General features: G+C 39.1%; 1 protein-coding gene across 1 annotated transcript in view; it reads left to right on the top strand.

Moving 5' to 3' along the window:
• The window catches only part of atr (ATR serine/threonine kinase), a 102,932-nt gene that overhangs the window by 57,876 nt on the left and 20,056 nt on the right, over positions 1-25,000 (top strand). The window contains 12 exon segments of the mRNA XM_061894144.1: positions 4,908-5,074; positions 5,136-5,300; positions 5,378-5,469; positions 11,210-11,301; positions 11,938-12,115; positions 19,522-19,701; positions 19,775-19,934; positions 19,994-20,173; positions 20,233-20,375; positions 24,477-24,574; positions 24,641-24,870; positions 24,937-25,000. The exon segment at positions 24,937-25,000 is cut by the window's right edge and continues 71 nt beyond it. Of these exon segments, the coding sequence (XP_061750128.1) occupies positions 4,908-5,074; positions 5,136-5,300; positions 5,378-5,469; positions 11,210-11,301; positions 11,938-12,115; positions 19,522-19,701; positions 19,775-19,934; positions 19,994-20,173; positions 20,233-20,375; positions 24,477-24,574; positions 24,641-24,870; positions 24,937-25,000 (1,749 nt within the window).

Consider the following 25,000-nt stretch of genomic DNA (forward strand, 5'->3'; position numbering starts at 1 on the left):
TTTTATTTTCTTTTTTCCCGGAATTCCAAAATTTCTATGAAATTCCCATTGAAAATAATGGGACAAGTTCCACAACTCCCACATTTTGTATCCGATTCAAACTGTTCCAACTTTAAAATATTCAGCCTGTTCAGGAGTTGTGTGCTCCCTTTCAACAATTATTTGAAAAATTCCTGGATTTCCTACAATTCCCAGTTTTTAGGGGCATTTTTCCCATTCAAAATGAATTATCAATTTTTCAAACTTTCACAATTCCCACATTTTTCAACCTATTCCAACCATTCCACATTCAACCCATCCTGGAAATTCAAACAACCATTTTTCCACGTTCCACAAATTTCCTGGAATTCCTGCTTCTTTGCTAACCTTATTTCCAACCTTGTTTTAGTGTGATGACTCCTTTTACATTTTTCAACCCATTGCAACCGTTCCACCGCCAAAACATTCCTCAGAGTTAGGACAAAAAACCAAGTTGGTTTAGGAACTTGAGAAATTCTCAGTTTTCTCAAAATTCCGTGATAACATTTTTCAATTAAAAAACTGTTACTACTTCAACATTTCTTGACCGATTTAAACAATTCCAACACTTACCAATTCACTCATTGAGGACATTCATGCTATTAATCTTTTTTTGTTTTTTTAAATCCCGCTTTCCCTAAAATTCCAGAAAGTTCCCTTTGAAATGAATGGGACATTTTTGTAAGTTCCACAACTCCCACATTTTTTTATCCTGTTCAAACCGTTTCAACTTCAAAATATTCAGCCTGTTCAAGTTGTGTGCTCCCTTTCAACAATTATTTTAAAAATTCACGGATTTCCTAGAATTCAGTTTTTAGGGATATTTTCCCCATTCAAAATTAATTATCCATTTTTCGAACTCCGACAATTCCCACATTTTTCAACCGATTCCAACCATTCCACCTTCAACACATTCAATACGTCCTGGAAATTCAAACAACCATTTTTTTACGTTCAACACATTTCCAGGAATTCCTGTTTTTTTTGTAACTTTATTTCCAATCTTTTTAGTGCGATGACTCCTTTCACATTTTTTAACCCATTTCAAGTGTTCCACTGTCAAATCATTCCTCTGAGTCAGGACAAAAAAACAAGTTGGTTTAGGAACTTAACAAATTCTCGTTTTTCTCGAACTTCCATAATACCATTTTTCAATTAAAATAACTGTTACTAAGTAAACATTTCTTGACCGATTTAAACAATTCCAACACCAACCAATTCACTCATTCAGGACACTCATGTTATTAGTAATTTTTCCCCAAAAAATCCTGCTTTCCTGAAAATTCCCAAGTTTCCAGGAAGTTCCCATTGAAATGAATGTGACATTTTTCTAAGTTCCGCAACTCCCACATTTTGCATCCGATTTAAACTGTTCCAACTTCAAAATATTCAGCCTGTTCAGGAGTTGTGTGCTCCCTTTCAACAATAAAAAAAAAAATCCCGTATTTCCTACAATTCCCAGTATTTAAGGACATTTTCCCCATTCAAAATGAATTATCCATTTTTCAAACTACCACAATTCCCGCATTTTTCAACCGATTCCAACCATTCCACCTTCTTCACATTCAATTTGTCCTGGAAATTCAAACAACCTTTTTTACACGTTCCACAAATTTCCAGGAGTTCCTGTTTCTTTGCCAACCTGATTTCCAACCTTTTTTTAGTGCGATGACGCCTTTCCACGTTTTTCAACCGTTCTACTGTCATAACATTCTTCTTAGTCTGGACTAAAAACCAAGTTGGTTTAGGAACTTGACAAATCCCCAATTTTCCCAAAATTCCGTCGTACCATTTTTTTTTTTTTTTTAACTGTTAATACTTCAACATTTCTTGACCGATTGAAACAATTCCATCACCAACCAATTCACTCATTGAGGACATTCGTGCTATTAATAATTTTCCCCAAAAAATCCTGCGTTCCCTAAAATTCCAGAAAGTTCCCATTGAAATGAATGGGACATTTTTCTAAGTTCCACAACTCCCACATTTTTTTATCCTGTTCAAACCGTTTCAACTTCAAAATATTCAGCCTGTTCAAGTTGTGTGCTCCCTTTCAACAATTATTTGAAAAATTCCCGGATTTCCTAGAATTCAGTTTTTAGGGATATTTTCCCCATTCAAAGTTAATTATCCATTTTTCAAACTTTCACAATCCCCACATTTTTCAACCGATTCCAACCATTCCACCTTCAACACAATCAATACGTCCTGAAAATTCAAACAACTATTTTTTTACGTTCAACAAATTTCCAAGATTTCCTGTTTTTTTGTAACTTTATTTCCAATCTTTTTAGTGCGATGACTCCTTTCACATTTTTTAACCCATTTCAAGTGTTCCACTGTCAAATCATTCCTCTGATATAGGACAAAAAAAAACAAGTTGATTTAGTAACTTGACAAATCCTCGGTTTTCTCGAACTTCCATAATACCATTTTTCAATTAAAATAACTGTTACTAAGTAAACATTTCTTGACCGATTTAAACAATTCCAACACCAACCAATTCACTCATTCAGGACATTTATGTTATTAGTCATTTTTCCCCAAAAAATCCTGCTTTCCCGAAAATTCCCAAATTTCCAGGAATTTCCCATTGAAATGAATGTGACATTTTTCTAAGTTCCACAACTCCCACATTTTGTATCCGATTTAAACTGTTCCAACTTCAAAATATTCAGCCTGTTCAGGAGTTGTGTGCTCCCTTTCAACAATTAAAAACAAAAATCCCTTATTTCCTACAATTCCCAGTATTTAGGGACATTTTCCCCATTCAAAATGAATTATCCATTTTTCAAACAACCACAATTCCCACATTTTTCAACCGATTCCAACCATTCCACCTTCTTCACATTCAATACGTCCTGGAAATTCAAACAACCTTTTTTACACGTTCCACACATTTCCAGGAGTTCCTGTTTCTTTGCTAACCTGATTTCCAACCTTTTTTTTTAGTGCGATGACTCTTTTCCACGTTTTTCAACCGTTCTACTGTCATAACATTCCTCTTAGTCTGGACTAAAAACCAAGTTGGTTTAGGAACTTGACAAATCCCCGATTTTCCCGAAATTCTGTCGTACCATTTTTTATTAAAAAACTTTTGCTACTTCAACATTTTTTGACCGATTTTAACAATTCCAACACCAACCTATTCAGCTCAAATTAATAATTTTCCCAAAAAATCCCTAAAATTCCTAAATTTCCAGGAAGTTCCCTGTCAGAGTTATTCGATGTCGAACCCCAAGATGCAGAGATGGAGGCAGGCATGGAGTGAGAAAACATGATTTAATATAAATAATAGAACAAGAACAAACAAAAGGGAACTAACACAAAGCGCGCACGAGGCGGATAATCAAACAAAAGGAGCTAGCCGGGGAGCTAGAAAATAACAAACAGGAGCTTAGCCTGGAAGCTAGCGGGTAGCGAACAGGCAAACAGAAGTCGTACTTGTATAATGAAAAATAAAATGGAAGCAGGGAACAAAAAACAGTAAGCTACAAAAATCAACCGAATATAGCTTACCGCTACGCTGCAAAGACAAGGTACGACACGACAAAAGCGACATGTGGCAACGACTATACTATCCAACAACTGACAAACGACAGAGGAGGTACAAATAGGAGCCGGCTGATTGGCAACAGGTGTGGCCAGATGCCAATCAGCCGGAGCTGAAGGGGAACACAGCACTCAGGGAACAAGACGGGAAGCTGACAAAATAAGAGCACTAGACAGGAAATACTAAACACACTGAGGAGGAACACAGCACTCAGGGAATAAGACAGGAAGCTGACAAATTAAGAGCACTTGATAGGAACTAAAAGATAAATACTAAACACAGGAAACGGACAAATGTAGAGGAAAAAACTAAAACATAGACAAACTGTCAGGGGCAAGCCTGACATTCCCATTGAAATGACAGTTTTCCAAGTTGCACAATCCCCACATTTTCCAACCTATTCAAACCATTCCACTTTCGACACATTCCACTCATCCTGGATATTCAAACTAACACTTTCCCAAGTTCCAAACCAAATTCCGTTTTTCCTAGGAATTCAAACTTTTCCACATTCAAACTACTCTTGCATTCACGCACAATTCCTTCCACAATGGCCTCATCTAGTATAGTAATATTGTTTTTCTGTTACTACTTCAACATTTCTTGACCGATTTTAACAATTCCAACACCAACCTATTCAGCTCAAATTAATAATTTTCCCCAAAAAATCCCTAAAATTCCTACATTTCCTCGAAGTTCCCATTGAAATGACATTTTTCCAAGTTGCACAATCCCCACATTTTCCCACCTGTTCAAACCATTCCACTTTCAACACATTCCACTCATCCTGGATATTCAAACTAACACTTTCCCAAGTTCCAAACCAAATTCCGTTTTTCCTAGGAATTCAAACTCTTCAACATTCAAACTACTCTTGCATTCACGCACAATTCCTTCCACAATGGCCTCATCTAGTATAGTAATATTGTTTTTCTGTTACTACTTCAACATTTCTTGACCGATTTTAACAATTCCAACACCAACCTATTCAGCTCAATTGAATAATTTTCCCAAAAAATCTCTAAAATTCCTACATTTTCAGGAAGTTCCCATTGAAATGACATTTTTCCAAGTTGCACAATCTCTACATTTTCCAACCTATTCAAACCATTCCACTTTCAACACATTCCACTCATCCTGGATATTCAAACTAACACTTTCCCAAGTTCCAAACCAAATTCCGTTTTTCCTGGGAATTCAAACTCTTCAACATTCAAACTATTCTTACATTCACACTGTCAGCATTTCTCTTCAACTTCAGCGTTGGAGCATTCACGCACAATTCCTTCCACAATGGCCTCTTCTAGTATAGTAATATTCTTCTTCTGCTGTGCAGAAAGTGGGGAGTACCAGCGTGTGGCGGCCTTCCTCAAGGGGATTCCGCAAGACGTCCTGGCCAAAGCTTCACTTCGCTCCAAGGCGTACACCCGGGCACTCATGCACTTCGAGGCCCACATCCTGGAAAACAAGGAGAACGTCCAGGACCACCTCACCTTCCTGCAGGTAAGACGGAGCAGAGAAGCGCTGATTTCGTGGTGACATTTCGGGACTTTTGCGTCCTCAGACTCTGTACGCCGCCTTGCACGAGCCCGACGGCGTTACAGGGGTCAACACCCTCAGGAAGGAGGAGCCGTCGCTACGGGAACAGATCCTGGAACACGAAAGCATCGGTCTCTTGCGGGACGCCACCGCCTGCTACGACCGGGCCATCCAGCTGGAGTCGGACCAGGTTCTACGTCTGATTCCCCAAACGTTCCTTCTGTATTCAATGTGCGCCTCGTTCACTGTGATCTTCTTGGCTGTCAGATCGCTCATTACCACGGGGTCATGACGTCCATGCTGGGGCTGGGCCAGCTGTCCACTGTCATCACGCAGGTTAATGGAGTGTTGGCCAACAAGTACGTGCTTTGACTCTCTTTAAAGGGGAACATTATCAGCAGACCTATGTAAGCGTCAATATATACCTTGATGTTGCAGAAAATAGACCATATGTTTTTTTAACCGTTTTCCGAACTCTAAAAGGGTGAATTTGGCGGTTTAAACGCCTTTCAATTGATGACCTTTCACCCGTGACGTCACAATGGGAAGCAATCCACCCTTTTCTCACACACATCACACATACAAGTCAAATCAGCTCTGTTATTTTCCGATTTTTCGACTGTTTTCCGTACCTTGGAGACATCATGCCTTGTCGGTGTGTTGTCGGAGGGCGTAACAACACGATCAGGGACGGAATCAAGTCGTCTTATGTGGAGTGTGCATCCATTAGCACGGCATGCTAATCGGCAAGAATGTGCGGATATCCTGCGACACTCAAATCAGATGCATTTCCAACGATAAAGTCAACGAAATCACAAAAGTTTTGTTGATGTTATTGACTTATATGCTAATCAGACATATTTGGTCACGGCATGACTGCCAGCTAATCGATGCTAACATGCTATTTAGGCTAGCTGTATGTACATTTGTAGCTATATTTGCATCCACCCACATTTAATGCCAAACAAACACCTACCAATCGAGGGATTTAAGTTGCTCCAGTGGTCAAAAGATGCAATCGTTGGTTAGAAGGCGATCGCCGAATAGCTTCAATAGCTATACGCTCAATAGCTTCAGTTTCTTTTTTCAATTTCGTTTTCGCTATCTGCCGCCATACTCCAACCATCCGTTTCAATACATGCGTAATCTGTTGAATCGCTTAAGCCGCTGAAATCCGAGCTAATGTCGCTATATATTGCTGTTCTATCCTCCATGTTTGTTTTTGTTGGCCAACAAGTACGTGCTTTGACTCTCTTTAAAGGGGAACATTATCAGCAGACCTATGTAAGCGTCAATATATACCTTGATGTTGCAGAAAAAAGACCATATGTTTTTTTAACCGTTTTCCGAACTTTAAAAGGGTGAATTTGGCGGTTTAAACGGCTTTCAATTGTTGGCTGTCGGAGCGATGACCTTTCACCCGTGAGGTCACAATGGGAAGCAATCCACCATTTTCTCAAACACATTACACACACAAGTCAAATCAGCTCTGTTATTTTCCGATTTTTCGACTGTTTTCCGTACCTTGGAGACATCATGCCTCGTCGGTATGTTGTCGGAGGGTGTAACAACACGATCAGGGACGGAATCAAGTTGTCTTATGTGTGCATCGATTAGCACGGCATGCTAATCGGCAAGAATGTGTGGATACCCTGCGACACTCAAAGCAGATGCATTTCCAACGATAAAGTCAACGAAATCACAAAAGTTTTGTTGATGTTATTGCCTTATATGCTAATCAGACATATTTGGTCACGGCATGACTGCCAGCTAATCGATGCTAACATGCTATTTAGGCCAGCTGTATGTACATTTGTAGCTATATTTGCATCCACCCACATTTAATGCCAAACAAACACCTACCAATCGACTGATTTAAGTTGCTCCAGTGGTCAAAAGAGGCAATCGTTGGTTAGAAGGCGATCGCCGAATAGCTTCAATGGCTTTTCGCTCAATAGCTTCAGTTTCTTCTTCAATTTCGTTTTCGCTATCTGCCTCCACACTCCAACCATCCGTTTCAATACATGCGTAATCTGTTGAATCGCTTGAGCCGCTGAAATCCGAGCTAATGTCGCTATATATTGCTGTTCTATCCTCCATGTTTGTTTGTGTTGGCCAACAAGTATGTGCTTTGACTCTCTTTAAAGGGGAACATTATCAGCAGACCTATGTAAGCGTCAATATATACCTTGATGTTGCAGAAAAAAGACCATATGTTTTTTTAACCGTTTTCCGAACTCTAAAAGGGTGAATTTGGCGATTTAAACGCCTTTCAATTGATGACCTTTCACCCGTGACGTCACAATGGGAAGCAATCCGCCATTTTCTCAAACACATCACACACACAAGTCAAATCAGCTCTGTTATTTTTCGAGTGTTTTCCGTACCTTGGAGACATCATCCCTCGTCGGTGTGTTGTCGGAGGGTGTAACTACACGATCAGGGACGGATTCAAGTTGTCTTATGTGTGCATCGATTAGCACGGCATGCTAATCGGCAAGAATGGGTGGATATCCCGCGACACTCAAAGCAGATGCATTTCCAACGATAAAGTCAACGAAATCACAAAGGTGAGTTTTGTTGATGTTATTGCCTTATGTGCTAATCAGACATGTTTGGTCACGGCATGACTGCCAGCTAATCGATGCTAACATGCTATTTAGGCCAGCTGTATGTACATTTGTAGCTATATTTGCATCCACCCACATTTAATGCCAAACAAACACCTACCAATCGAGGGATTTAAGTTGCTCCAGTGGTCAAAAGATGCAATCGTTGGTTAGAAGGCGATCGCCGAATAGCTTCAATAGCTATTCGCTCAATAGCTTCAGTTTGTTCTTCAATTTCGTTTTCGCTATCTGCCTCCACACTCCAATTATCCGTTTCAATACATGCGTAATCTGTTGAATCGCTTGAGCCGCTGAAATCCGAGCTAATGTTGCTATATATTGCTGTTCTATCCTCCATGTTTGTTTGTGTTGGCCAACAAGTATGTGCTTTGACTCTCTTTAAAGGGGAACATTATCAGCAGACCTATGTAAGCGTCAAATATATACCTTGATGTTGCAGAAAAAAGACCATATGTTTTTTAACCGATTTCCGAACTCTAAAAGGGTGAATTTTGGCGATCTAAACGCCTTTCAATTGTTCGCTGTCGGAGCGATGACCTTTCACCCGTGACGTCACAATGGGAAGCAATCCACCATTTTCTCAAACACATCGCACACACAAGTCAAATCGGCTCTGTTATTTTCCGATTTTTCGAGTGTTTTCCGTACCTTGGAGACATCATGCCTCGTCGGTGTGTTGTCGGAGGGTGTAACAACACGATCAGGGACGGAATCAAGTCGTCTTATGTTGAGTGTGCATCGGTTAGCACGGCATGCTAATCGGCATGAATGTGTGGATATCCCGCGACACTGAAAGCAGATGCATTTCCAACGATAAAGTCAACGAAATCACAAAGGTGAGTTTTGTTGATGTTATTGCCTTATGTGCTAATCAGACATGTTTGGTCACGGCATGACTGCCAGCTAATCGATGGTAACATGCTATTTAGACTAGCTGTATGTACATTTGTAGCTATATTTGCCTCCACCCGCATTTAATGCCAAACAAACACCTACCAATCGACAGATTTAAGTTGCTCCAGTGGTCAAAAGATGCAATCATTGGTTAGAAGGCGATCGCCGAATAGCTTCAATAGCTATTCGCTCAATAGCTTCAGTTTGTTCTTCAATTTTGTTTTCGCTATCTGCCTCCATACTCCAACCATCCGTTTCAATACATGCGTAATCTGTTTAATCGCTTAGGCCGCTGAAATCCGAGCTAATGTCGCTATATATTGCTGTTCTATCCTCCATGTTTGTTTGTGTTGGCCAACAAGTACGTGCTTTGACTCTCTTTAAAGGGGAACATTATCAGCAGACCTATGTAAGCGTCAATATATACCTTGATGTTGCAGAAAAAAAGACCATATGTTTTTTTAACCGTTTTCCGAACTCTAAAAGGGTGAATTTGGCGGTTTAAACGGCTTTCAACTGTTGGCTGTCCTAGCGATGACCTTTCACCCGTGACGTCACAATGGGAAGCAATCCACCATTTTCTCAAACACATCACACACACAAATCAAATCAGCTCTGTTATTTTCCGATTTTTCGAGTGGTTTCCGTACCTTGGAGACATCATGCCTCGTCGGTGTGTTGTCGGAGGGTTTAACAACACGATCAGGGACGGACTCAAGTCGTCTTATGTGGAGTGTGCATCGATTAGCACGGCATGCTAATCGGCAAGAATGTGTGGATATCCCGCGACACTCAAAGCAGATGCATTTCCAACGATAAAGTCAACGAAATCACAAAAGTGAGTTTTGTTGTTGTTATTGACTTATGTGCTAATCAGACATATTTGGTCACGGCATGACTGCCAGTTAATCGATGCTAACATGCTATTTAGGCCAGCTGTATGTATATTTTTAGCTATATTTGCATCCACCCACATTTAATGCCAAACAAACACCTACCAATCGACGGATTTAAGTTGCTCCAGTGGTCAAAAGATGCAATCATTGGTTAGAAGGCGATCGCCGAATAGCTTCAATAGCTATTCGCTCAATAGCTTCAGTTTGTTCTTCAATTTTGTTTTCGCTATCTGCCTCCATACTCCAACCATCCGTTTCAATACATGCGTAATCTGTTTAATCGCTTAGGCCGCTGAAATCCGAGCTAATGTCGCTATATATTGCTGTTCTATCCTCCATGTTTGTTTGTGTTGGCCAACAAGTACGTGCTTTGACTCTCTTTAAAGGGGAACATTATCAGCAGACCTATGTAAGCGTCAATATATACCTTGATGTTGCAGAAAAAAAGACCATATGTTTTTTTAACCGTTTTCCGAACTCTAAAAGGGTGAATTTGGCGGTTTAAACGGCTTTCAACTGTTGGCTGTCCTAGCGATGACCTTTCACCCGTGACGTCACAATGGGAAGCAATCCACCATTTTCTCAAACACATCACACACACAAATCAAATCAGCTCTGTTATTTTCCGATTTTTCGAGTGGTTTCCGTACCTTGGAGACATCATGCCTCGTCGGTGTGTTGTCGGAGGGTTTAACAACACGATCAGGGACGGACTCAAGTCGTCTTATGTGGAGTGTGCATCGATTAGCACGGCATGCTAATCGGCAAGAATGTGTGGATATCCCGCGACACTCAAAGCAGATGCATTTCCAACGATAAAGTCAACGAAATCACAAAAGTGAGTTTTGTTGTTGTTATTGACTTATGTGCTAATCAGACATATTTGGTCACGGCATGACTGCCAGTTAATCGATGCTAACATGCTATTTAGGCCAGCTGTATGTATATTTGTAGCTATATTTGCATCCACCCAGATTTAATGCCAAACAAACACCTACCAATCGACGGATTTAAGTTGCTCCAGTGGTCAAAAGATGCAATCATTGGTTAGAAGGCGATCGCCGAATAGCTTCAATAGCTATTCGCTCAATAGCTTCAGTTTCTTTTTCAATTTCGTTTTCGCTATCTGCCTCCATACTCCAACCATCCGTTTCAATACATGCGTAATCTGTTGAATCGCTTAAGCCGCTGAAATCCGAGCTAATGTCGCTATATATTGCTGTTCTATCCGCCATGTTTGTTTGTATTGGCATGTGACGTCACAGGAAAATGGACGGTGGATTTACAGATAGTGAAAATCAGGCACTTTAAAGCCTTTTTTCGGGATATTCCATGATGGGTAAAATTTTGAAAAAAACTTCTAAAAATAAAATAAGCCACTGGGAACTGATTTTTATTGGTTTTAACCCTTCTGAAATTGTGATAATGTTCCCCTTTAACACAAAACCCAAACCCAGTGAAGTTGTCGCCTTGGTAAATAAAAAGAGAATAATTTTGGGTGATTTAACCCCCAATTGCAACCCTTGATGCTTAGTTAGTGCCAATGGATCCCATTTGTATAGTCTTTGGTATGACTCGGCCGGGGTTTGAACTCACGACCTACCCATCTCAGGGCGGACACTCTTACCACTAAGCCACCAAGTAGGTTATAAACATGTATTTCATGTGCGCACATTTAGGCACCAGTGGACTTCAGAGCTCAACACGTACAGAGTGGAGGCTGCCTGGAAGCTGGGCAAATGGGACCTGCTGGAGGACTACTTGACTTGGGGTAATGAATCCAACTCCAGAATGCTAACAAAAGCAAATATCTAATCAATGCTGGGTAAAAAAAGAAATAACATTTGTGGCTGTAGGTAAACTCCTGATTGTTATTGATTAAACAATAGGGATGTCCAGATAACAATATTTTGGTACCGGTACCAAAATGTATTTCGATACTTCTCAAAATAAACGGGACCACATAAAAAAATAAATTTTTGTCTTAATTTTAACAAAAAAAAAATCTTACAATACATTACAAATATGCTTCTTATTACACTCGAACAATTTTAGAAGCAGTTAACATGTGTCACATTCTATAAGTTTAATGACTCTAAGGCTGCAGAATGAGACAAAAAAGTGAAATATTAGCTGGAATACATTGCCATGTTAATGTTAGCATACTAGCCTGCTAACGCTAAGAAGCTAGAAGAAATACCAAAATGCAGGTTTTGTTGGTGTAGGCGCAGAAAGTCGCAAAAAAGAAGTTATCATAAAACGTTAGCATGCTAATATGAGAGACGCTAGCAACAAAAAGCTAGCACGCCGACGTTCTCACAAGTGTGCAAATAGTTAACTTAGGGTGGGTGGTGTGTGTGTGTGTATATATATATATATATATAATTGTATTTCTATTTTTCCCCAGACCATCAGTCCAGCAAGTGGGGGGTGCGAATGGGTCAGTTGCTGCTGGCCGCCAAGACACGAGATACTGCTGCCTTTTACGAGAAGCTGAAGCTGGTCAGGAAGGAGCAGGTTGACCCTTTGTCTGCCGCCAGCTACGAGTGTGGAACCTACCAGAGAGGATATGAATACATCATCAGGTATGTGTTAGGTATGTCAGCGTCTGGTACTGTATGTGTTAGGTATTTTAGGTATGTCATCGTCAGGTATGTATCAGGTATGTTATTTATGTCATTGTCAGGTGTGTATTAGGTATGTATCCTGTATTTTAGGTATGTCATTGTCAGGTATGTGTTTGGTATGTCATTATTAGGTTTGTATCAGGTATGGTAGGTATGTCATCATCAGGTATCTGTTAGGTATGTCATTGTCAGGTGTGTATTAGTAATGTTAGGTATGTCATCTTTAGGTATGTGTTTGGTACGTCGTCCGGTATGTATTAGTAATGTTAGGTGTGTCATCGTCAGGTATGCATTAGTAATGTTAGGTATGTCATTTTCAGGTATGTTGGGTATGTCATTATTAGGTATGTATTAGGTATTTTAGGTATGTCATTGTCAGGTGTGTCATTTTCAGGTGTGTATTACTAATGTTAGGTATGTCATCTTCAGGTATGTGTTTGGTATGTCGTCCTGTATGCATTAGTAATGTTAGGTACTGTATGTCACCTCAGGTATGTATTAGTAATGTTGGGTATGTCATATTCAGGTATGTTGGGTATGTCATCGTCAGGTATGTGTTAGGAATGTTGTCAGGTATGTATTGGTAATGTTAGGTATGTCATCGTCAGGTATGTGTTAGTAATATTAGGTATGTCATCTTCAGTTATGTTGGGTATGTCATTGTTAGGTATGTATCAGGTATTTTAGGTATGTCATTGTCAGGTCTGTATTAGGTATGTTAGGTATGTTATTGTCAGGTGTGTATCAGTAATGTTAGGTATGTCATCGTCAGGTATTTGTTAGTACAGTATGTTGTCAGGTATGTATTGGTAATGTTAGGTATGTCATGGTCAGGTGTGTATTAGTAATGTTAAGTATGTAATTGTCAGGTGTGTATTAGTAATGTTAGGTATGTCATCATCAGGTATCTGTTAGGTATGTCATAGTCAGGTATGTATTAGTAATGTTAGGTATGTCATTGTCAGGTGTGTATTAGTAATGTTAGGTATGACATCTTCAGGTATGTGTTTGGTATGTCGTCCGGCATGTATTAGTAATTTTAGGTGTGTTATCGTCAGGTATGTATTAGTAATGTTAGGTATGTCATCTTCAGGCATGTTGGGTATGTCATTATTAGGTATGTATCAGGTATTTTAGGTATGTCATTTTCAGGTGTGTATTAGTAATGTTAGGTATGTCATCTTCAGGTATGTGTTTGGTATGTCGTCCTGTATGCATTAGTAATGTTAGGTACTGTATGTCACCGTCAGGTATGTATTAGTAATGTTAGGTATGTCATCTTCAGGTATGTTGGGTATGTCATTGTTAGGTATGGATCAGGTATTTTACGTATGTCATTGTCAGGTGTGTATTAGTAATGTCAGGTATGTCATCTTCAGGTATGTGTTTGGTATGTCGTCCTGTATGCATTAGTAATGTTAGGTACTGTATGTCGCCGTCAGGTATTTATTAGTAATGTTAGGTATGTCATCTTCAGGTATGTTGGGTATGTCATTGTTAGGTATGTATCAGGTATTTTAGGCATGTCATTGTCAGGTATGTATTAGCTATTTTAGGTATGTCATCGTCAAGTATGTATTAGGTATGTTAGGTATGTAATTTTCAGGTGTGTATCAGTAATATTAGGTATGTCATCATCAGGTATGTGTTAGGTACAGTATGTTGTCAGGTATGTATTGGTAATGTTAGGTATGTCCTCGTCAGGTATGTATTAGTAATGTTAAGTATGTAATTGAAGGTGTGTTAGGTATGTCATCGTCAGGTATGTGTTAGGTATGTCGTCCGGTATGTATTAGTAATGTTAGGTATGTCATTGTCAGGTATGTATTAGTAATGTTAACTATGTAATTGAAGGTGTGTTAGGTATGTCATCGTCAGGTATGTGTTAGGTATGTCGTCCTGTATGTATCAGTAATGTTAGGTATGTGATTGTCAGGTATATATTAGTAATGTTAGGTATGTCATTGTCAGGTATGTATTAGTAATGTTAGGTATGTCATCTTCAGGTATGTTGGGTATGTCATTGTTAGGTATGTATCAGGTATTTTTGGTATGTCATTGTCAGGTATGTCATTTTCAGGTGTATATTAGTAATGTTAGGTATGTGTTTGGTATGTCGTCCTGTATGTATTAGTAATGTTAGGTATGTCATCGTCAGATATGTATTAGTAATGTTAGGTATGACATCTTCAGGTATGTTGGGTACGTCATTGTTAGGTATGTCTCATGTATTTTAGGTATGTAATTGTCAGGTCTGTATTAGGTATGTTAGGTATGTTATTGTCAGGTGTGTATCAGTAATGTTAGGTATGTCATCGTCAGGTATTTGTTAGTACAGTATGTTGTCAGGTATGTATTGGTAATGTTAGGTATGTCATCGTCAGGTATGTATTAGTAATGTTAAGTATGTAATTGTCAGGTGTGTATTAGTAATGTTAGGTATGTCATCATCAGGTATCTGTTAGGTATGTCATAGTCAGGTATGTATTAGTAATGTTAGGTATGTCATTGTCAGGTGTGTATTAGTAATGTTAGGTATGACATCTTCAGGTATGTGTTTGGTATGTCGTCCGGCATGTATTAGTAATTTTAGGTGTGTTATCGTCAGGTATGTACTAGTAATGTTAGGTATGTCATCTTCAGGCATGTTGGGTATGTCATTATTAGGTATGTATCAGGTATTTTAGGTATGTCATTGTCAGGTCTGTATTAGGTATGTTAGGTATGTTATTGTCAGGTGTGTATCAGTAATGTTAGGTATGTCATCGTCAGGTATTTGTTAGTACAGTATGTTGTCAGGTATGTATTGGTAATGTTAGGTATGTCATGGTCAGGTATGTATTAGTAATGTTAAGTATGTAATTGTCAGGTGTGTATTAGTAATGTTAGGTATGTCATCATCAGGTATCTGTTAGGTATGTCATAGTCAGGTATGTATTAGTAATGTTAGGTATGTCATTGTCAGGTGTGTATTAGTAATGTTAGGTATGACATCTTCAGGTATGTGTTTGGTATGTCGTCCGGCATGTATTAGTAATTTTAGGTGTGTTATCGTCAGGTATGTACTAGTAATGTTAGGTATGTCATCTTCAGGCATGTTGGGTATGTCATTATTAGGTATGTATCAGGTATTTTAGGTATGTCATTGTCAGGTATGTCATTTTCAGGTGTGTATTAGTAATGTTAGGTATGTCATCTTCAGGTATGTTGGGTATGTCATTATTAGGTATGTATTAGGTATTTTAGGTATGTCATTGTCAGGTGTGTCATTTTCAGGTGTGTATTACTAATGTTAGGTATGTCATCTTCAGGTATGTGTTTGGTATGTCGTCCTGTATGCATTAGTAATGTTAGGTACTGTATGTCACCTCAGGTATGTATTAGTAATGTTGGGTATGTCATCTTCAGGTATGTTGGGTATGTCATTGTCAGGTATTTATTAGTATTGTTAGGTATGTCATCTTCAGGTATGTTGGGTATGTCATTGTTAGATATGTATCAGGTATTTTAGGTATGTCATTGTCAGGTCTGTATTAGGTATGTTAGGTATGTTATTGTCAGGTGTGTATCAGTAATGTTAGGTATGTCATCGTCAGGTATTTGTTAGTACAGTATATTGTCAGGTATGTATTGGTAATGTTAGGTATGTCATGGTCAGGTATGTATTAGTAATGTTAAGTATGTAATTGTCAGGTGTGTATTAGTAATGTTAGGTATGTCATCATCAGGTATCTGTTAGGTATGTCATAGTCAGGTATGTATTAGTAATGTTAGGTATGTCATTGTCAGGTGTGTATTAGTAATGTTAGGTATGACATCTTCAGGTATGTGTTTGGTATGTCGTCCGGCATGTATTAGTAATTTGAGGTGTGTTATCGTCAGGTATGTATTAGTAATGTTAGGTATGTCATCTTCAGGCATGTTGGGTATGTCATTATTAGGTATGTATCAGGTATTTTAGGTATGTCATTTTCAGGTGTGTATTAGTAATGTTAGGTATGTCATCTTCAGGTATGTGTTTGGTATGTCGTCCTGTATGCATTAGTAATGTTAGGTACTGTATGTCACCGTCAGGTATGTATTAGTAATGTTAGGTATGTCATCTTCAGGTATGTTGGGTATGTCATTGTTAGGTATGGATCAGGTATTTTACGTATGTCATTGTCAGGTGTGTATTAGTAATGTCAGGTATGTCATCTTCAGGTATGTGTTTGGTATGTCGTCCTGTATGCATTAGTAATGTTAGGTACTGTATGTCGCCGTCAGGTATGTATTAGTAATGTTGGGTATGTCATCTTCAGGTATGTTGGGTATGTCATTGTTAGGTATGTATGAGGTATTTTAGGCATGTCATTGTCAGGTATGTATTAGCTATTTTAGGTATGTCATCGTCAAGTATGTATTAGGTATGTTAGGTATGTAATTTTCAGGTGTGTATCAGTAATATTAGGTATGTCATCATCAGGTATGTGTTAGGTACAGTATGTTGTCAGGTATGTATTAGTAATGTTAGGTACTGTATGTCACCGTCAGGTATGTATTAGTAATGTTAGGTATGTCATCTTCAGGTATGTTGGGTATGTCATTGTTAGGTATGGATCAGGTATTTTACGTATGTCATTGTCAGGTGTGTATTAGTAATGTCAGGTATGTCATCTTCAGGTATGTGTTTGGTATGTCGTCCTGTATGCATTAGTAATGTTAGGTACTGTATGTCGCCGTCAGGTATTTATTAGTAATGTTAGGTATGTCATCTTCAGGTATGTTGGGTATGTCATTGTTAGGTATGTATCAGGTATTTTAGGCATGTCATTGTCAGGTATGTATTAGCTATTTTAGGTATGTCATCGTCAAGTATGTATTAGGTATGTTAGGTATGTAATTTTCAGGTGTGTATCAGTAATATTAGGTATGTCATCATCAGGTATGTGTTAGGTACAGTATGTTGTCAGGTATGTATTGGTAATGTTAGGTATGTCCTCGTCAGGTATGTATTAGTAATGTTAAGTATGTAATTGAAGGTGTGTTAGGTATGTCATCGTCAGGTATGTGTTAGGTATGTCGTCCGGTATGTATTAGTAATGTTAGGTATGTCATTGTCAGGTATGTATTAGTAATGTTAACTATGTAATTGAAGGTGTGTTAGGTATGTCATCGTCAGGTATGTGTTAGGTATGTCGTCCTGTATGTATCAGTAATGTTAGGTATGTGATTGTCAGGTATATATTAGTAATGTTAGGTATGTCATTGTCAGGTATGTATTAGTAATGTTAGGTATGTCATCTTCAGGTATGTTGGGTATGTCATTGTTAGGTATGTATCAGGTATTTTTGGTATGTCATTGTCAGGTATGTCATTTTCAGGTGTGTATTAGTAATGTTAGGTATGTGTTTGGTATGTCGTCCTGTATGTATTAGTAATGTTAGGTATGTCATCGTCAGATATGTATTAGTAATGTTAGGTATGACATCTTCAGGTATGTTGGGTACGTCATTGTTAGGTATGTATCAGGTATTTTAGGTATGTCATTGTCAGGTCTGTATTAGGTATGTTAGGTATGTTATTGTCAGGTGTGTATCAGTAATGTTAGGTATGTCATCGTCAGGTATTTGTTAGTACAGTATGTTGTCAGGTATGTATTGGTAATGTTAGGTATGTCATCGTCAGGTATGTATTAGTAATGTTAAGTATGTAATTGTCAGGTGTGTATTAGTAATGTTAGGTATGTCATCATCAGGTATCTGTTAGGTATGTCATAGTCAGGTATGTATTAGTAATGTTAGGTATGTCATTGTCAGGTGTGTATTAGTAATGTTAGGTATGACATCTTCAGGTATGTGTTTGGTATGTCGTTCGGTATGTATTAGTAATGTTAGGTATGTCATTGTCAGGTATGTATTACTAATGTTAGGTATGTCATCTTTAGGTATGTTGGGTATGTCATTGTTAGATATGTACCAGGTATTTTAGGTATGTCATTGTCAGGTCTGTATTAGGTATGTTAGGTATGTTATTGTCAGGTGTGTATCAGTAATGTTAGGTATGTCATCGTCAGGTATTTGTCAGTACAGTATGTTGTCAGGTATGTATTGGTAATGTTAGGTATGTCATGGTCAGGTATGTATTAGTAATGTTAAGTATGTAATTGTCAGGTGTGTATTAGTAATGTTAGGTATGTCATCATCAGGTATCTGTTAGGTATGTCATAGTCAGGTATGTATTAGTAATGTTAGGTATGTCATTGTCAGGTGTGTATTAGTAATGTTAGGTATGACATCTTCAGGTATGTGTTTGGTATGTCGTCCGGTATGTAGTAGTAATGTTAGGTATGTCATTGTCAGGTATGTATTAGTAATGTTAGGTATGTCATCTTCAGGTATGTTGGGTATGTCATTGTTAGGTATGTATCAGGTATTTTAGGTATGTCATTGTCAGGTATGTATTAGGTATGTCATCCTCAAGTATTTTGTATGTTAGGTCTGTCATCATCAAATAGTTTGTATGTTAGGTATGTCATCGTCAGGTATGTATTAGTAATGTTAGGTATGTCATCATCAGGTATGTGTTAGGAATGTTGTCAGGTATGTATTGGTAATGCTAGGTATGTCATCATCAGGTATGTGTTAGTAATGTTAGGTATGTCATCGTCAGGTATGTGTTAGTAATATTAGGTATGTCATCTTCAGTTATGTTGGGTATGTCATTATCAGGTATGTATCAGGTATTTTAGGTATATCATTGTCAGGTATGTATTAGCAATTTTAGGTATGTCATCGTCAAGAATGTATTAGGTATGTCATCATCAAGTATTTTGTATGTTGGGTATGTCATCTTCAGGTATGTATAAGGTATGCTAAGTATGTCCTCGTCAGGTATGTGTTAGGTATGTTGTCAGGTATGTATTGGTAATGTTAGGTATGTCATCGTCAGGAATGTTGGCAATATCATTATTAGGCACGCATCAGGTATGTTAGGTATGTCATTGTCAGGTATGTTTGGTATTTTAGGTATGTCATCGTCAAGTATGTATTAGGTATGTTAGATATATCATCATCAGGTATCTATTAGGTATGTTAGGTGTGATATCGTCAGGTATCTGTTAGGTATGTCATTGTCAGGTATGTATTAGGTATGCTAAGTATGTCATCGTCAGGTATGTCTATCATAGCATCGCTCGGTATCAAAATTACACTTTGTATTTGATACTTAGTTTAAGATGTGTAGCGAAGTCTGATTCCCCCAAGCTGGCTTCTGAGAAGTGGTGGTGTTTATTGGGACATGTTTTACTGGTAGAAAGTTACTGTTGCATAAAAAAGGCAAATTTTTCATTTTTTTTCCCCGATTCATTCCTTTTTTGTGATCAGGTTACACATGCTGAGCGAGTTGGAGCACACGTTCACAGAGCTGCAGGAAACAGGCTCCGCCCCCAGCCTCAGACAGCTTCCGTCTCATTGGTCGGACCGGCTGGAGATGACCCAGAAATCCTTCCGGGCCAAAGAGCCCATCCTGGCCCTGCGTCGCGCCTTGCTCAGCCTACAATCACAGTACGGTCGCACGTACTCTCTTCTTATCTCCCTCCGCTGGTTGAAGGTTGAAAGCCTCCGACGTTGTGTCCAGACCTACGAGCCAGGAGCTGGTGGGAGAGTGCTGGCTGCAGAGCGCTCGCGTGGCCAGGAAGGCGGGGCACCACCAGACGGCTTTCAACGCCCTCCTGAACGCCGAGAACACTCACCTGGCCGAGCTGGTCACCGAGAAGGCCAAGTGGCTTTGGTCCAAGGTGGGAACAGGAAGCGGGACGTCCGGGACGAGCCTCACATTGAAACTGCTGTGTCTCAGGGGGACGTGCACCAGGCCCTGATTGTGCTGCAGAAGGGCGTGGCCCAGTGTTTCCCCGACGACCGCCCCCAGTCGGACCCTCGCAGTCTGCAGACCAAAGGCAGAGCCATGCTGCTGGTGGGACGCTTCATGGAGGAGACGGCCAACTTTGAGTCCAACGCCATCATGAAGACGTACAAGGTGGACACGGGCGGACGCCCGAGACGTGTGTGATGCTGACTTCCTGCTTATTCCTTCAGGATGTGACCAACCTTCTGCCCGAGTGGGAGGATGGCAACTTCTACTTGGCAAAGTACTACGACAAAGTGATGCCCATGGTGACCGACAACAAGCTGGAGAAGCAAGGCAACCTCATCAGATACATCGTCACCTACTTTGGAAAGTACGTCTGCATGCTATTACCCTATTTCCCCGTTATAATGAGCGGGTCGAGTCGGGTGTGATTTTTACTTTCACTCATTTTAAAATCAGCAACAATTCAGCCATGTTAAAAGTTTGCGAAATAGTGGAATTATGATTTTTTTTACACTAGAAGACCCAAAGAGCAGCCATTTGGCTTTTCTACTTATAAAACCCAGAGGTCAGCCGATCGGCTGGAAGGCCCTCCCTTTGTTATGTAAACGAGGCAATCAGGTTTCAGTCACATGAGCCATTATTGCCACATCGGGTGCGCTATCTGAGCACATCTTGAGAATTGAGGTGTGAATGTCTTTGGTCTTCTGCGTAAATTCGACCTGAGGAGTTGAGCAGAACCTGGCACAGCTCAAATCCATTACTGGTATTTTGAAATCAGACATCCATCCATCCATTTCCTACCACTTATTCCCTTTTTGGGGGCGCTGGCGCCTATCTCAGCTACAATCGGGCGGAAGGCGGGGTACACCCTGGACAAGTCGCCACCTCATCGCAGGGCCAACACAGATAGACAGACAACATTCACACTCACATTCACACACTAGGGCCAATTTAGTGTTGCCAATCAACCTATCCCCAGGTGCATGTCTTTGGAGGTGGGAGGAAGCCGGAGTACCCGGAGGGAACCCACGCAGTCACGGGGAGAACATGCAAACTCCACACAGGAAGATCCCGAGCCTGGATTTGAACCCAGGACTGCAGGACCTTCGTATTGTGAGGCAGACGCACTAACCCCTCTGCCACCGTGAAATCAGACATATAATATCATATCTTTGACATAACATCACATTACAGTATGAGCTAACAGCAACAGTCAGTCTGGTTATCTATGAGTTGAGACCGGAAAAGAGAAAATAGAGGGAAAGAGCAAAACAGGCAAAAACAATATACAAATTCTAAAATGAAACAAATCAATCAATCAATGTTTATTTATATAGCCCTAAATCACAAATGTCTCAAAGGGCTGTACAAACCACTACGACTACGACATCCTCGGAAGAACCCACATAAGGGCAAGGAAAACTCACACCCAGTGGGACGCCAGTGACAATGAAGACTATGAGAAACCTTGGAGAGGACCTCTTTCTGGGGCAAACCTGGCTTGCTGAGGAGAGACGGCCTTCACCCTAACCAGGAAGGCGCTATCCTCTTGTCTCGGAACATAGATTTCACATTGAGCCACATTTGACTAACTGCACTAGAGCAATTGATTGATTGATTGATACTTTTATTAGTAGTTTGCACAGTACAGTACATATTCCGTACAATTGACCACTAAATGGTAACACCTGAATAAGTTTTTCAACTTGTTTAAGTCGGGGTCCACGTTAATCAATTCATGGCAAGCCCGGTCACAGGCAATTACAGAGCCTGCTAGCCTGGGTATGGAGTCAGTTAAGTTAGAACTAGCCAGCGCCAGGCTGGATGATCCCTGTACACATAGCAATTTTCCTAGAATAATACACAACTCACATAATGGTTTTTCTGCTATGACTATGACTACGTCAGAGTTAGACATGCGTTCTGCTGAGGTGGCAAATTATGATGCGTTCAGTTTATCGCAGCACCAAGTAGACAATCTGAAAATTCCCGTCATATCAATTCCTAGATATGGTCGTGATTATTTTAAGTACACTGCGCATAATAAACGCAAAATTATTAATATTGCTACTACGGATAATTTTATCAACAACTACTTAAAACAGCCCACTACTTATAATATGGGCTTTCTAAATCAAATATGTTCCTGGTGTATCTCAGTTTGAAAAAAAATGTTAAATAAAAAAAATCATTCACTTGTACAGATATCAACACGATGAGCAATTCAGTAAATGACTAGTGGGGCTACCACAGATTTTGAGTGTTTTTTTTTTTATGCGGTTCTGTTCTTTTACTTTTCCTATGGTGGGGATGTTGGAAGCCCAGTGTTGTAGGGTCCTGATAACTTCTACATCTTTCTACATATATTACATTTTGATTCAGCTCATATGTTCTGCCCGGGCTGCCACCTTGGGAAACTGGTGAAAGACAGACAGTCAGTTGGCAGCTCCTATCTGATTCTAGCCCTCCCCCATTTTATGTCAAGGTGTTTTGAGTGAAGGGGCTCAGCATGTCCCCTCCTGTGGTCCCCCCAGTGATTGCCCGTTTACATAACAAAAGAAAGGTTCACAGGGGGCCTTTCAGCCGATCGGCTGACCTCTGGGTTTTATAGGTAGAGCAAAAAAATCCTGGGTCTTCTACATTCATTTTTGCTTCAAAATAAATTAAAAAAAAATCATGAATGAATGCATGAATGAACGACATGATTGAATACATGAATGAATGTACAAATACATGAATGAATGAACATATATGAATAAATGAACAAATACATGAATGAATGTACAAACACATGACTGAATGAATGAATTAACACACACATACATGAAAGAATGTACACATACATGAATGAGCATGCATAAATGAATACATGAATGAATGAACAAACACATGAATGAATATACAAATACATGAATGAATGAATGAATACATGACTGAACAAATAAATGAATGAATGTACAAACACATGAATGAATGATTAAATGCATGAATAAATGAACAAATACATGAATGAATGTACAAATACATGCATGAATACACGAATGAATGAACAAACACAAGAATAAATGATTTAATGCATGGATGAATATACAAATACATAAATGAATGAACATATATGAATAAATGAACAAATACATAAATGAATGTACAAACACATGACTGAATGAATGAATTAACACACACATACATGAAAGAATGTACACACACATGAATGAGCATGCATAAATGAATACATGAATGAATGAACAAACACATGAATGAATATACAAATACATGGATGAATGAATGAATACATGACTGAACAAATAAATGAATGAATGTACAAACACATGAATGAATGATTAAATGCATGAATAAATGAACAAATACATGAATGAATGTACAAATACATGTATGAATACATGAATGAATGAACAAACACAAGAAGAAATGATTTAATGCATGGATGAATGTACAAATACATAAATGAATGAATAAAAAAATAATGAATGATTAAATGAATGAACAAATACATGAATGAATACTTGAATGAATGAACCAATACAAAAATAGATACATGAATTAATGAAAAAATACATGAATGAATAAAAAAAAAATACATGAATCAATAATGTTTGAACAACTACATGGATAAATGAACAAATACACGAATAAATGAATGAACAAAAATTAATGCGCGAATGAATGGGTAAATGAAGGGACAAATACATTTAAATATTAATATAACAATAAATGAATGGATGAATCAATTGATTGAATGAAAAAATACATTTATTAACGAAAAAATAATGAATGAATGACTGACTACATGAATTAATTACTCGACTAATGACGGAATGAATGGATAAATACATAAATTAATTAATGGACAAATATATTTATAAATGAGTAAACAAATGAATGAACAAAATAATGGATGAATAAATTGATGATTGAATGAAAAAATAAGTTTATTAACAAGTAAATTAATGAATGAATAAATACTGTACATGAATGAAATATTCAACTAATGAGGGAATGAATGGATAAATACATAAATAGATGGACAAATACATTTATAAATGAGTAAATAAATGAATGAACAAATTAATGGATGAATAAACAAATACATACATAAAAAAATAAATCATAAATAAATGAACAAATACATGATTGAATGAACAAATAATGAATGGATGAATACATAAATGGACAAACACATTAATAAATAAAGGAATGAATGCCATCCATCCATTTCCTACCGCTTATTCCCTTTTGGGGTCGCGTGGGGCGCTGGTGCCTATCTCAGCTACAATCGGGCGGAAGGCGACGTACACCCTGGACAAGTCGCCAATGAATGGATGAATGAATAAACAAATGCGTGGATAAATGAATATATAACAATGTTTCTTTCTACAGTATTTAAGAATTGCAGTAGTAAGAATGATGACATGAATACAATTAATTTATTCACATCTTGCGGTTGCAGAGCCTTGCAGTTTGGTAACCAGTACATCTACCAGGCCATGCCTCGCATGTTGTCCCTCTGGCTGGACTTTGGAGCCAAGGTGTGCGAGTGTGAGAAAGGTAGGCGTCGAGGGCACAGACACACTTCTGGGCGTGCGGCAGGTAACCCCGTGTCTCCGCCCACAGCCGGCCGCACCGACAGACAGATGCGCCAGGAGCTGTCCAAGATCAACGCGGCCGTCAGCGAGCACTGCGCCAACTTGGCGCCATACCAGTTCCTGACAGCCTTCTCGCAGCTCATCTCCAGGGTGTGCCACTCCAGCGACGAGGTCTTCACCGTCCTCATGACCATCGTGGCCAAGGTCTTCCTGGCGTACCCGCAGCAGGCCATGTGGCTGATGGCGGCCGTGTCCAAGGTGCGGCAAACTCGGACCCGGACTTTGGGGAAGTTGCTTTTTCACGTGGTGTTTTTCTCCCCCTAGTCGTCGTATCCCACCCGCATGAATCGCTGCAATCAGATCTTGAAGAAGGCCATCAGCCTCAAGC

This window comes from Nerophis ophidion, linkage group LG03 (assembly GCF_033978795.1).
Source record: "Nerophis ophidion isolate RoL-2023_Sa linkage group LG03, RoL_Noph_v1.0, whole genome shotgun sequence".
In the NCBI taxonomy this organism is placed as follows: Eukaryota; Metazoa; Chordata; class Actinopteri; order Syngnathiformes; family Syngnathidae; genus Nerophis; species Nerophis ophidion.